General features: G+C 34.5%; 2 protein-coding genes and 1 pseudogene across 2 annotated transcripts; all 3 read left to right on the forward strand.

Annotated features, from left to right (window-relative positions):
* The first annotated feature begins 1,595 nt into the window (after positions 1 to 1,595).
* LOC130748071 (dirigent protein 19-like) lies at positions 1,596 to 2,455 on the forward strand. Its single transcript, XM_057601162.1, has one exon. The coding sequence runs from the start codon at positions 1,612 to 1,614 to the stop codon at positions 2,167 to 2,169; it is 558 nt and encodes a 185-aa protein (XP_057457145.1). The 5' UTR covers positions 1,596 to 1,611; the 3' UTR covers positions 2,170 to 2,455.
* A 4,250-nt stretch (positions 2,456 to 6,705) lies between these two features.
* On the forward strand, positions 6,706 to 7,324 carry LOC130748913 (dirigent protein 19-like; annotated as a pseudogene).
* Positions 7,325 to 12,293: 4,969 nt separating this feature from the next.
* LOC130749710 (dirigent protein 21-like) lies at positions 12,294 to 13,050 on the forward strand. The gene has a single exon (XM_057603089.1). The coding sequence runs from the start codon at positions 12,324 to 12,326 to the stop codon at positions 12,891 to 12,893; it is 570 nt and encodes a 189-aa protein (XP_057459072.1). The 5' UTR covers positions 12,294 to 12,323; the 3' UTR covers positions 12,894 to 13,050.
* Positions 13,051 to 13,734: the final 684 nt, after the last annotated feature.

The following is a 13,734-nucleotide window of genomic DNA, read 5'->3' on the forward strand; positions in this document are numbered from 1 at the left end:
AATTAGTCTCTCCTCAGGGTTTGAACCCTGGACCCTTCATTCCCTTCCAATGGTTATAGTTGTTTAATTAGAAAAGGTGAGAGAGAGAGGATGATAGTAATAAGAATCTAATTTAGAACGTGCACTCAAACTTGCTCCAACCATTACAATTTGTAGAATCTCTTCCCAAACTTGAGAAGGAATTAATAGAAATTATTAAGGATCTTGAGGGTGAGGATTGCCATAGTGATTCAAGTAGTGATTCTTCCCCTTTTGAGGGCTCTAGTGACCTTGATTTTGACATGGTCCTTGCATATTTTTGAGTTATTGGTCGTCCAAGCACTTGAAATTCCTTCTTTTCTATATGATAAACGTTGAATATATAGAGAGATCATAGGGAGTAAATTTTCATGTCCTCTTGGATCTAAGAAAAAAAAGAGGAAAAATATAGAAGTAGCACAAAAAGGTGATTTATTTGAGAAGTATTCCGATCCCTTGTAGTCCTTGAGTTTGATGCTCGGGTCTATTTTGAGTGTACTGTTTGTTTCTATATGTACACTTATCTCTTCACAAAGTTGAAGCGTAGGGTTCCTTTTCAACCTCTTTGAATCCTTTATCCTTGACTATTTAAAGTAGCCTATTCCTAACTTCACCGTTTTGCATTGGCTCTTGTGAAAGAGAGTGTTGCTTGCACTCCTTTTAAACTGAATGTCTATAAATATATATATGAATTTTTTGTATTTTTTTTTATATTGGATGGGCTGAGTTTTTTCTTTATATCATTCGTCAAAAGTACAAGCGTGAGCTCAGGTAATGATTCTGTCAATTCACAAAAACATTCACCAATATTTCGCGCCTCATATACAATTTTTTTTTATCACTTTTAATTTATCTTTTTCAGTAAGATGACTCACTATATCCTACGCTATTATCAAAGTCTGTCTTTATGTAAGCATGCTTGAAAGGCTTTTTGGAGGTAAGTGTGTTTTTTTTTTTTGTAAAGCCAAAAAATTGGTATTAGGGCCTTGATATTAAAAGAGGGCACTAAGTGTGTAAATTTGATTTTAAGTTATTTATTTTAATTTTGTGCAAATAATTTTAATATGTTGATAGGTTATATGTTTTCTCTTATATAGGATCCTAGCTCTCCTGAAAGCTGATTTCAACATATCTCAGAGTGTGTTTCCTCTGTCCTAAGATGTATGATTATAATTTTATATTGTCAAATTAAATTTCTGATCAAACGTTTTTTTAAACTAAATTTTTCATCAAACTTGAGAAAGATCATATATATATATATAAATCTTGCAGTTAACTAAAGATAATCAAAAGTACTTAAAGAAGAATTAAGTTGTATTAACACTATTTCAAAAAGTTGTATTAACACTCTTATTTAAGTAGAAATTAGCTACTACATGTACCTCCACAATGAATTAAATTCTCTTTTAATTTGACATTGAATTTAATTTGTTACAATAAGTTTGACAAGTCAAGTAATTTATGAAACTCAAATAACTGTACTTAATTAATAAGTCCTTTTTAAAGTGGAGAACATATATCCTTAAGCTTCTGCCTGCCTATAAATAACTGCTTTGCTAGCTAACATTGGCAAACATAGAGGAAAGTTGTACTATGATGGCTTCCCTTCTTAGTTTCCTCCTTGCCTTTCATCTCACTGTTATCATGTCAAGTTCCCTAACCACAACAAGTGAAGTGTTCTCAGAGCAGTCTCTTGCAAAACCTGTGGAAAAACTCACCCAACTCCACTTCTATTTCCATGACAACCTAACTAGTAAAAACCCAACCGCTATGCAAATTGTTGGACCTCCAAAAGGTTCCACTGGTGGTTTTGGAGCCATTTTCATGATGGATGATCCATTAACTGAAGGACCAAGTCCAAGTTCAAAGCTGATTGGAAAATCTCAGGGGATGTATGCTATAGCTTCTCAACATGAGTTTGGGTTGCTCATGGTCCTGAACTTTGTTTTCATAGAGGGTGTGTACAATGGTAGCACCCTCAGCATTCTTGGGAGGAATGTTGTTATGGAAAAAGTTAGGGAAATGCCTGTTGTAGGAGGTAGTGGGGTATTCAGATTTGCAAGGGGTTCTGCTTTGGCTAAGACTTATATGTTTAACACTACTTCTGGTGTTGCAATTGTTGAGTACAATGTGTCTGTGATGCATGTTTGAGCATTATGCTGAAGTTGTAATTTTTAGGTTGTTTTTACTGGGGTTGAATGTGATGATCACTTAGTTCGTTTAGAATAATAATAAAAAAAAAGAATCCGATGGCTTAATTGTCCTGGTTCTGTGGTTTATATCTATGTAATATGTACGTAATGTGTGTACTGAGTGGTTATTAAGTTTTAGTGGTAGTCTTGCTTTAGTGGCAGAAATCACTGATACTACAGTTTGTAATGCTGGAGATGTAGTTATGCTTGACTCAATGAAATATAACTGTTTGTAGTCCTGTGTATGTAATGTGATTGTATCATTTTGATAGTTAAAACAGAGCATATATGTGGCTCGTGTCTTTTAATTTTGGAGGTGCAAGGCATTTGGTTCTATTAGCTTGGTGTCAATTTTCAAGGCTGGAGGGGCAGTAACTTGAGATGGCTGCGGAATTATGCTGGGGGTACTAAAGCTACTTTTCTCATTATGGCTTTGGTGATTACAAGAGAAGTAGGCTACCAGGAGTATTATACTTATCAGCTGGAGTATTTGTTGAAGGGTACCTTGAGACTACAACATGAAAACCTAACAGTGATCTAACGAATTGTGCCTTGGATGTGGGAACTGAATTGGATGCAAGGCTTGGCAGCTGGGTTTGGGGTGGGGTATTAGAATTCTCTGTAAGCTTCCTCTTTGGCTTTTCAAAATTGGTACTCTTTTTCCTTGCTATGTTTTCCCAAGGGGGTTTTATCCTAGCAAGGTTTTAATGAGGTCTGTTTTGTTAAGTCTATTTTCTTGGCAGTATTAGGTGGGGTAGTTCTGTCACTTTAGGGTCTTTGTTTTGTACATGTTAGTTCTTAGTCTGTCTCTTTTCTCTTCTGTATTGGGTTGAAGTACCCATTGTACTTCTATTCAATATAATTTCTATTGCCTATAAAAAAAACAGAGCTCAGAAGCAATATGCAAGTATTAAATATTTTGATGTAAATGAACACACCAACAATGAGGGATGGAACTAAAGAAAAATTTAAGGGTGGCAAAAAAGAGCAAAAGTTTAAGAATTATGATTTATTCACACCCCTATTTCTCTCCCACCACATTTTTTATTTATTTAATTATTTCTTCTTTTTCAATGAAATCACCTATAACCTCTTTATAAAGGCTCTTCCAACTACATTTGAAAAGTTTTTACGAAATATCAGAGTTCGTCGGCTCAAAGACGAACTAAAATGCATTGTACTCTTTTTTTCCTTAACCATGTTTTTTCTATTGGGTTTTTCCTGGTAGAGATTTTAATGAGGGAATATACAAAGATGAACTCTAGAATGATGTACTCTTTTTCCTTCACTAGATTTTTATCCCATTCAATTTTTTTTAGTGAGGTTTTAATGAGACACATTCTTAAATAATGGTGTTCCAAGGGGGAGTGTTATGAATTGGATGTCCATCAAGGTTATGGGTCTGGCCCATATGTATTTGTCTTTACAATCTTACCCTAATATTATAAATAAAAGGGAGGCTGCACCAAACAACTTAACCATTGACAGTATTGGCCTCTATTGTTCTCTCTTCTCTTTACTTGCTTTCTTATTATTTATAACACCAAATACCTTTTTACGAGATATGTCTTATGAGAATGATCCTTTTATATAGAATATAAGAATAAATTATAATCGTTAGATCTAATTATGAATAATTAAGATTAAAGCATTAAGTCATGTGACCTTCTAAAAATGTTACATGACATTTTTAAGTTGTCACATGAGTATCATATGATTATAAATTATTTTTAATATTGACAATTTATGATTAGATCTAACGATCATATTTTTTTCCTATGTTATCATATAAAAAAAAGATTATTCTAATAAGATATATCCCTACTTTTTTAATACATTATTATTTGCAAAATGATTTAATTCACGTAGTTATTCATATCATCTCAAAGATATAATTTTAATTTTCTTTTTAATTTATCAACATCTTGTTTATCAATAATTTAAATATTAACAACTATCATCAACAACAACAATAAAAATAATAATAATCAAAATGATAATCTATATATATATGTAAAGCTCACTTGAGCTATATGTAATAAAAGCATTAAACAATGAAGTTAAACAAATTAAATTTCTATTCAACTTTCAATATAATGTAACTTTTGAAATATTTCAATTTTTATGATTTTTGACTTTACACATGCCAATATGATGTAACCTTTGATTAAATTATGTAATAATATTTTTATTAAATACATTAAATATAAATATTGAAAACTGAAAGAAATTAACTAGAGACTATTTAGCTACCTATACTAAATAATTAAATTATAAACTAAATTTTGAATTTGTTTTTTACATTACTCATTTATTATTTCTTCATTTCAGAAAATAATTCATCAACTATAAAAAAAACTACATTAAATCATATATATGAAAGTATTATATATTAAATAGTAAAAATATAAAATACATTAGATAATAAAATACTCATGTTTGTATTAGTTGTATTAACTATTAATTATAAATTGCAGTTGCTTATAAAAAATGGTTTATTCAATATTAATTAAAAAATGTTAGAATATTAATTATCAATCATAAATTGAAGGGAAGAAAATTAAAATAGAACCAAGTAATATTTTTTATACAAAAAATACTGAGAGTTAAAATTAATTATAATAAAATAATATTTATTAAAAATAATTAAAAAAAAGTAGTCTTTAAATAAAAAGTCGCTCTATGAGTATTTACCATTAACTATAATATGTGTGTATTCGTTGAAAAAATTCTTCAAATATAATTTTTTATTTATTATATATTAGTATAAATGACTTGAGAAATAATAACAGAGTAAAATAACTATAACCAGAGTTGAATAAATTTAAATTTAATAAATAATTCTTTACACTGATAAAATCATTTCTTATTGTAATTTTAAAAGTTAAAATTACTTTATTGTGGATATAAAGTGTAAAAAAATATGTCATTATAACTTATTTATGATATTAAAAACTTATTACTTGATTTAATATATTTCAAATTCACATAATGATTTCTATATTTTTAAATGAATAAAATATTAAGACTACTTCAGTGCTAATTATTTAATATCAATTACTAGAGAGAAATGCATGCGTGTTTAATAACAATATTGTTTCTCTTGAACATATATGAGACTATTGCTTGGTTTGTGTGTTTTGGTGGGTCAAGGGGAAGTGGAATGATTGTTCATATGATTTGGAACAGTTTGCTAGCTAGAGGCTTTGAGCGTATTAAATGGTCACGAAACAAAAGATGCCACAAAGAGTGTATTGGGAGCCACAACTAGAAACTGTTTTGAAGTTTAATGTAGATGAGGCGTTGAAAGGGAACCCAGTGGTGAGTGGTATTGGCGGGATTTTGAGGGATCAAGGAGGAGATTTGTTAGGTTACTTTGCAAAAGGAACTGGAATGTTGTGGGCTTTTGACGAAGGTTCAAGCAGTGTTACATGCTTTGTTATTTTTCCAACAATTTAAATTTTCAAATGTGGTAGTTGAGAGTGATTCTTCCTCAGTGGTTGGGTGAGTACGTCTATGGTAGATAGGAGGTCATGGAAATTGGAACATGTATTTAATCATATAGATCATCTGATGTCTATAATTCAGTGTGTTGGTGTGGTGCATGTATTGAGTCAGGAAAACACTATGACAAACTTTTTGGCAAATCAAGGGTGTGGTAGGGAACAACAGATATGAGTTTGTTATGATCCAATGTAATTATATAAATGAGAAAGTTTTTCTCATTTTTATTGCGTTTCAATAAGGTTTCTTTTTTAAAAAAGGTCAATTATCAAATTTGAGTAATATTAATTATTTAGATTTAGACAACTATAATTCTACTCAATGAAATGCCTCACCTCCATTATTATTTAAATATTATATTTTATAATTAAACATATTTATATATTTCTTAAAACTATAATAATCATATATAATTTTTAAAATATTATAAATAAACCCGTGCAACGCACGGGTATAATTTCTAGTTATTATGATGCCAACAACTGAACAACATCATATTAAAGAACAATACTGTTTTAAAGATAGGTACACCAATTAACTATTTTTACTTATAAAATTTGGTGCCTTAATTCGGTAAACTAGAATATTATTTGATTATACATGACATGAAGAGTAAGACCGAACATATCAAAATTGAAAAATGACGCATTCATGTTAAAGTAACTTCAACAAAAAATTATTTGAAATGTGTTTTTTTTTTCTTTCATACTTTCTAAAGGTGAACAAAATATGCTCTAAGATATATGTTGTACAATTTTCAAACAAATTAGCTAACCTTCATGCACAATGAATTAGTTTCTCTTTTAATTTGGCACCAAATTTGATATAAAAAGTTTGACAAGTCAAGTAATTAATGAAACTCAAATTATTGATCTATTTAATTAATAAGTCCTTTTTAAAGTGGAGAAGATCCTTATTTCTTAAGCTTCTGCCTGCCAATAAATAACTGCTTTGCTAGCTAACATTGGCAAACATAGAGGAAAGTTGTACTATGATGGCTTCCCTTCTTACTTTCCTCCTTGCCTTTCATCTCACTGTTATCATGTCAAGTTCCTTAACCACAACAAGTGAAGTGTTCTCAGAGCAGTCTCTTGACCCGTGGAAAAACTCACCCAACTCCACTTCTATTTCCATGACAACCTAACTAGTAAAAACCCAACCGCTATGCAAATTGTTGGACCTCCAAAAGGTGCCACCGGTGGTTTTGGAGCCATTTACATGATGGATGATCCATTAACTGAAGGACCAAGTCCAAGTTCAAAGCTGATTGGAAAATCTCAGGGGATATATGCTATAGCTTCTCAACATGAGATTGACTTGCTCGTAGTCATGAACTTTGTTTTCATTGAGGGTGTATACAATGGCAGCACCCTCAGCATTCTTGGGAGGAATGCTGTTATGGAAAAAGTTAGGGAAATGCCTGTTGTTGGAGGTAGTGGGGTATTTAGATTTGCAAGGGGCTTTGCTTTGGCTAAGACTTATATGTTTAACGTTACTTCTGGTGTTGCGATTGTTGAGTACAATGTGTCTGTGATGCATGTTTGAGCATTATGATGAAGTTGTTCTTAGGTTGTTTTTTGTGGCTTTGAATCTGATGATTTACTTTAGTAGGAAATAAAATGAGTGTAAATGTGTAATGGCTTGCTTGTCCTGGTTGTGTAGTTCATACATATATGGAATATGCAATGTGAGTATTGAGTGGTTATTAAGTTTTAGTGGCAGTCTTGCTTTTGTTGGCAAAAATCACTTGTACTACTTCAGTTGGAGATGTACGAAGTTATGCTTGACTACAATTTTCTTCAATTATCTTTTCCTCTCTAGTCTCTCGCCCTTGTCACGCTCTCGCTATTCTGCTAGCCGGCGCGGCGGCAACCCCCAACCCCTCTCTTTTCTTGCTTTTTGTCTTCTCCTTGCCTGAAATAACGAGAGCTTTCTCTCTTCCTTGTCCCATCGTTGCTTCTTCGTTCAGTTCGATGCCGCTGCCTTTGCTCCGCCACCGCCTCGCCTTCGTCGCCGGCGTTTTGTCTGCTCGGTGGTGGCGTCGGGCCCTGCTCGGCTTGGTTCTTTGGTGTTCGTTGCGCCTCCCGTCAGAGCCTCGTTGTGGCTGCACGTTTTTTCGGCCTGGATCTGTGCTTGCCTGTTGAGGCCAGATCCAGGGGCGCGGTGCCTTGTAGTGCGGCGGCAACGTCCCCCTCCCTCCCCCTTGGAGTCTTGGCCACTGTTGTCTTCATCAGAGTCGCTTTCCTCTTGCTTGCTGCGTTGCGGATATAGATCTGGTTCGTGTCTCGCCGTTGGCGCTCCCGTCGCTACTGCGCCTTGCAAACTCGTCATCGTTGGTGAGCCTCTTTGCTTGCCTGATCTGTGCTAGCCTGTTGAGGCCAGATCCGAGTCTGTGGTGGCGGTGTAGTACGATGGCGGCGTCCCTGTTTTTCCCTTCACTCGGAGTTCACTGCTCGTGGCTCCTCAAATCTGTTGATTTCGGCGTCTTTTCTCAGATTTGAACCTTTCAGAGTGTTATTCTATTCTATCCTTCACCGTTTTGCAACTTTGGTGCCGGTGGCAGCTTCTTCTGTTCTGCTTTTGAGGTGTTGCGCGGTGGAGTTGTACTGAAAGTTCGATGCAGACAAGGTCGGTGGTCTTGGTGCAAGCCTTCGATGGTGTTTTGGTCTCTTTGGCTTAGGGTCTCTGAGGTGCTTTTGGTTGATAGTTCGTGCGCTGTTGTTTGTCTAGTGCCGAGATGTGGCTCCGTTTTTGTTGGGTTGTGTGACTTTTGTCACAAATTGGGTCCCCGACGGATGTCCGTCTCGTAGGTTTTGATCTGAATCACCGGGTAGCAGTTTATCTGCTTTGTAGCATTGGATACTTTTGTACTATCGACTTTTTATATATATATACATATATCTTTTGTTTTCAAAAAAAAAAATGCTTGACTACAAGAAATAAAACTGTTTGCAATGCTTTGTATGTAATATGCTGGTGTCAATTTGATAGTTAAAACCGAGCTCTGTACGTAGCAAAATGCAAGAATATGCAATGTCTTGTTAGGTGTGGAAGGGGTTCACATCTCTTAAGTCTCTTAAGCATGTAATTCCGTGTTCGATTCCTTGATTCATGTGTATAAAAAAAATGCACTTGGGTGGAGTCCCCATTTTATTGCTCGACGGTTCCCAAAGATTTACTCTTTCCCTAATTCAGTGGGAGGATACTCTGCAAAAAAATGTGTTAAACAAATGGGTTATCTGTTTTTTTTTTTGAACGTTGGGTTATCTGTTTTTGTAAGTAATAAAGATCGTGTTCTCATTTTTTTTTTATAAACACATAAATTTAATTAAGAAAGAAAGAAAAGTTATAAATATAAAATGTGACGTGATGTAATTTAATATCCAGGAACAGATACAAAACAAAAAGTGTATATGAGTTTATATACTATTATCTACTCCCTCCGGTCCTATTTATAAGCAACAATAAAAAAAATTCACATAGTTTAAGAAATGTAGTTAAACTAGATAAAATGTATTAAATTTGTCTTGAATCAAAATAAACTTTCAAAATTACCCTTTGTTATTAGTGTTGGAAAGTGGGAAAGAGAGAGAATAATTAATGAAACACATTTTACAAGTTAGAATTAATAAGGGCATCATTGAAAAAAATTAATTAATATAGCTCAAACTTTCATTTGATTCTTATAAAAAGGACTAAATTTTTTCTTCTCTTTCATGCTTATAAATAGGACCGGAGGGAGTACTATTTAGTGTACATTATTTGGCACCTTTTTGTAAGTGGATATAGGTGTCCTTAGGTAGTGCTAAGGCTGCCTTGGTCTGGAAGCTCAAAATTCCATCACCATGACTAAACTGCTATTGCAAATTACAAGTTGTTCACAGCCCCTGAAAGATTATAAAAAGAGGAGAATTGCAATTAGAAAAGGGAGGGGAGTTTGGATCAGAAAAATCTGAGAGTGGGTAAGTTGGAACATCATCTTCAATTCTTCATATTGGAACTAACAGCATCTGCTTTTTTTTTTATCACCTTCACTTCACCTCCATCAATGCTTCTATTTTTTTGGATTCCATGAAATCCAGTATCAATTGCTATCTCCGCCGCACTGAGACCATCACGGTAGGTCGTTGTCACCACCGCGAGATGCCCTCCCCGGGAGCTTCTGTCCTCCGTCGCGTGTTGACGCCGCTGTCGTCCCCTTTTCTCCAACTCGAGGGTTTGCCTCTCAATCACTCTTGCTCTGTTTAGATCCTCTGTCCTAGATGTTTTACAATAGAAGTGTTTCCTTTCTTTTCCTTTTTAATTTGCACATGTGTGTGTGAAGGGTTTGTATGTGTAATTGTGTATCATGTGCGTGTGTGTGTAAAATTGTGGGTGTAATTGTGATTCGTGAGGGTGTGTATTGTGATTTTTTTCCCCTTAATCATAACTTTGGTCCCCGACGAATGCTATATGCCATTTTAGTCCCTAAACTTTAAAAATCTCATTCTGCATACCCAACATCAATCTCCGTTAACAACCTTGGACCCTCCCCGCATTTCGGTCAACGTGTTTGGCTTCTGTGACGTTTATTTTTTATGAGTTGGCAGGCCTGTAGGAGAGAGTGTGTCAAGTCTGATTAATTCCCATCACGTGTGAGGTCTGGTTTTTATGTTTAGGATCAATTTTAGGTTTTCCTGTCGATTCTAGGATTCAGGTCGAGTTTTTGAGTAAATTTAGGTTTTTTGGTCAATCCATTATAAATTCGTTAAATCCATTAGTGATTCGTGATATTTTAATAGGCTTAAATAACCTTTTCATCATTGAAATTGTAAAGGGCATCAAATTGGGTCCTTGAAAAATTTTCGCATCAAATTAGATCCCTAGAATATTTTTTAATCAAATTGGATCCAAAGTGTGTTTGAGTCTAATGTGTCATGAATTTAATCCTGTCAACTTTTCCACGTGAATTTTTTAGGTTTCCATGTTATATAATTAATAAATATTCCATTTTTTATTCCAACACATTTCCTAAAACAACAAAACCTAATTTTATCTTCTCTTCACCAATCTGAAGATAAGAGAACTAAGAACAGAAGGAAGAAGAGCAGAGGTGAGTAGAAGGCACAAGATAACTAGCCGGTGACAGAGTCGAAAGAGGCCACAACCGACGGTGGTTGCAAGTCGACAGAGGCTATAAAGAAGAAACCTAGATTTTAAAGAAGAGACTCAGGATTTGAAGATGAATACTCAGAAACCCAGATTTTGAAGAAGAGACCAAGGATTTGAAGATGAGGATGTTTCTAAATACAGCACCACCTTCCACCTTCAATTGATTCTTCAACTACAGATGAATAGATTGTTTTCTTCTTCTTCGTTGTTCTTTCTCGTATGGCTCTCCCTCCATTTGTGTTCCTCGATAGCTCTCTCTTCCTCTGTGTTCGTCTTCTTTGTCGCTCTCTCTCTCTCTCTCTCTTTCTCTCCCTATGTGTTATATCTTCTTCGACAAATCTAGGGTTCAAATTGGGATTGAGATGATTAATTAGGAATTAATTTTACTGTGAAATTAATCAAAACAAAGTTGACAGACTATAGAATCCACGTGAAAAAGCTGACAGGATTAAATTCATGACACATCATACTCAAACATACTAAGGATAAATTCACCCTTGTACAATCAGTTTTTTTGTATTTTTAAGAATATAAGAACAGTTATGTAACCTTATTCGAATAATAAGGATGAATTCAATAATTAAGCTTTAAACTATAAGCTACCACATGTAGCTTATTAAAACGAGCAAAATTATTTGACATGGGACATCTACGGACGACAGCGACGAAAGGCAATCAAATGGCTCATGTTAATTGTAAAATTGCAAACAAGGAGAAATAATTGGAAACTGAAGATGAAATGATATATACATAAAAAATCTCGAGGCTATTGTGCAAGATTTATCTCGTTCCACATATATTTTTTTATTAAAAAACTATGAGATAGTGAAATATTTCTTTTTACCAAAGAAACACTTTTTAAGCTACAGAAAAATTTTAAATAATCAAAAAGTTTTAAATTAGCTGAAATATCTTCACAAATATAAATATAACTTTAGGACCTAAAATATTTAAGCCTTCATATAAATAATTGGAGAGCACTTAAACACGTGGATGCTTAGGAGTTAGGACTAACAAGTTCAATATGACAATAAAAACATCTCTAATGGTCTGTATCTTAGTGGGTATCTTATCATTATTTGTGTATCCAAAATGCCTCATAAAATATAAAGGTACTCATTAATGCGCATTTTGCTTCGGTGTGTCGGTATTTTATTTTACTTTTAGTTAAGTTACATGATACTTCATATATTTATATTTTTTATTCCACACTTTGGCTTAATCCTACGTATCACTCCCATTAATGCACAGTTGTTGAAGCATGAAAGTGAAAAAAATTAAACTTTTATTTAATATTTTGGTTGAGAGGGTGGTTTGTTGGAGATATAGAGATTAAATTTAAAGAAAATCTCCACGCGAGGAGCATGGAGCAATAAAATATTCAACCCAAAAAGGACAAAAACCTACAAATATAGGTGACACTCTGCACAAACTTGGTAGAAACTTATCCTCCAACTAATGGCTTCTCCTCTCAAATTCCTCTTTCTCCTCTCACTCACTCTCACTCTCATCTCTACTCACCTCACCACCACCCATGGAGCATTCTCAGAACAATCCCACATCGAGTTACCCACAGAACAACAACCACGCACAGAGAAACTAACCCATCTCCACTTCTTCTACCACGACATCCTAGAAGGCAAGAACCCCACGGTGGTGCAAATCATCGAACCATCAGCAAGCAGCTTCGGAACCACTTTCATGATGGACAACCTCTTAACTGAAGAACAAGACCTGAGCTCAAAGCCTGTTGGGAGAGCACAAGGGTTATTTGGTTTGGCTTCTTTGGAGGACCGTGGTATGGTGATGCTAATCAATCTTGCTTTCAGTGAAGGGGAATACGCTGGCAGCACACTCAGCATGCTTGGGAGGAACCCTGTTCAGAACACGGTTAGGGAACTCCCCATTGTTGGTGGCACCGGGGTGTTTAGGTTTGCTAAGGGCTATGCAACCGCTAAGAGCCTTTGGGAACTTTCCACGTCGGAACATTTTGTCGTGGAGTATGATATCACTGTGTCTCATCCTTAGAACTTTCACAACGTAAGGACAGGCTCCAATATACTTATGGTGATTAGTTTATGTTTTAAATAAGTTCACATGTTTTTAAAAAGTGAGAGAAATGTAATAATTAAATTTTTAAAAAATAAAGATTATAATAAAAGGATGGTACAGAGAGTGTTTCTCATTCCTTAAACTTTTGCTACTTATTGTTTTTAGGATGTATGTTATTGTGTATTTGACATTAGTCTTTTCTACTTACATGTGAATTTTGGTTTACCGCCGAATAAAATTTTAGTTCTTGTGCGAGGAAAGTAAAGTAAGCTATTAAAACTAATGAATAATAAGAACTAAATCTCACATTGATTAGTTGATGATAAATACAATAGTTTAGAAGTTGGAGGATTGCACTCTCATTGCTTTCTGGCATTTTGGGTTAAACTTTGCCGCTAGCTCCAGCACACCACACTTCTAGACTCGCACTAGCATTTTGGTCAACACACCAAACCTAACAACTTGTATCACAGCCCACTTGGCCAATACGAAGAATTTACGGGAAAAAAAACCCAAAAGAAAAAATGTTACTCAAAAAATTGGGCTTAGATAAAAAAATGTCGTGGACCTCTAAAACTCTGGTTCACACAAAAGAAACACAAGCCCATAACGACAGCCTCTTCCGCTCAAGTCTAACTCGACTACTCCAGTTAGACTTGAGGGGTAGTGATATAATAAGAACCAAGTCTTACATTGTTCAGTTGGGGACAAACTCAATAATTTATAAGTTACAAGATTGAACTCTCAATTGCCTTAAAACATTTTGGACAAAAATTTTCCTCCAGCTCCGTCGGATCACTCTCATGGACACACAACA

The sequence above is a fragment of the Lotus japonicus genome, chromosome 3, assembly GCF_012489685.1.
Source record: "Lotus japonicus ecotype B-129 chromosome 3, LjGifu_v1.2".
Lineage (NCBI taxonomy): Eukaryota > Viridiplantae > Streptophyta > Magnoliopsida > Fabales > Fabaceae > Lotus > Lotus japonicus.

Excerpts from the sequence above, each read along its gene's own strand:
- LOC130748071 (XM_057601162.1), top strand. The coding sequence starts at position 1,612 with ATGATGGCTTCCCTTCTTAGTTTCCTCCTTGCCTTTCATCTCACTGTT.
- LOC130749710 (XM_057603089.1), top strand. The coding sequence starts at position 12,324 with ATGGCTTCTCCTCTCAAATTCCTCTTTCTCCTCTCACTCACTCTCACT.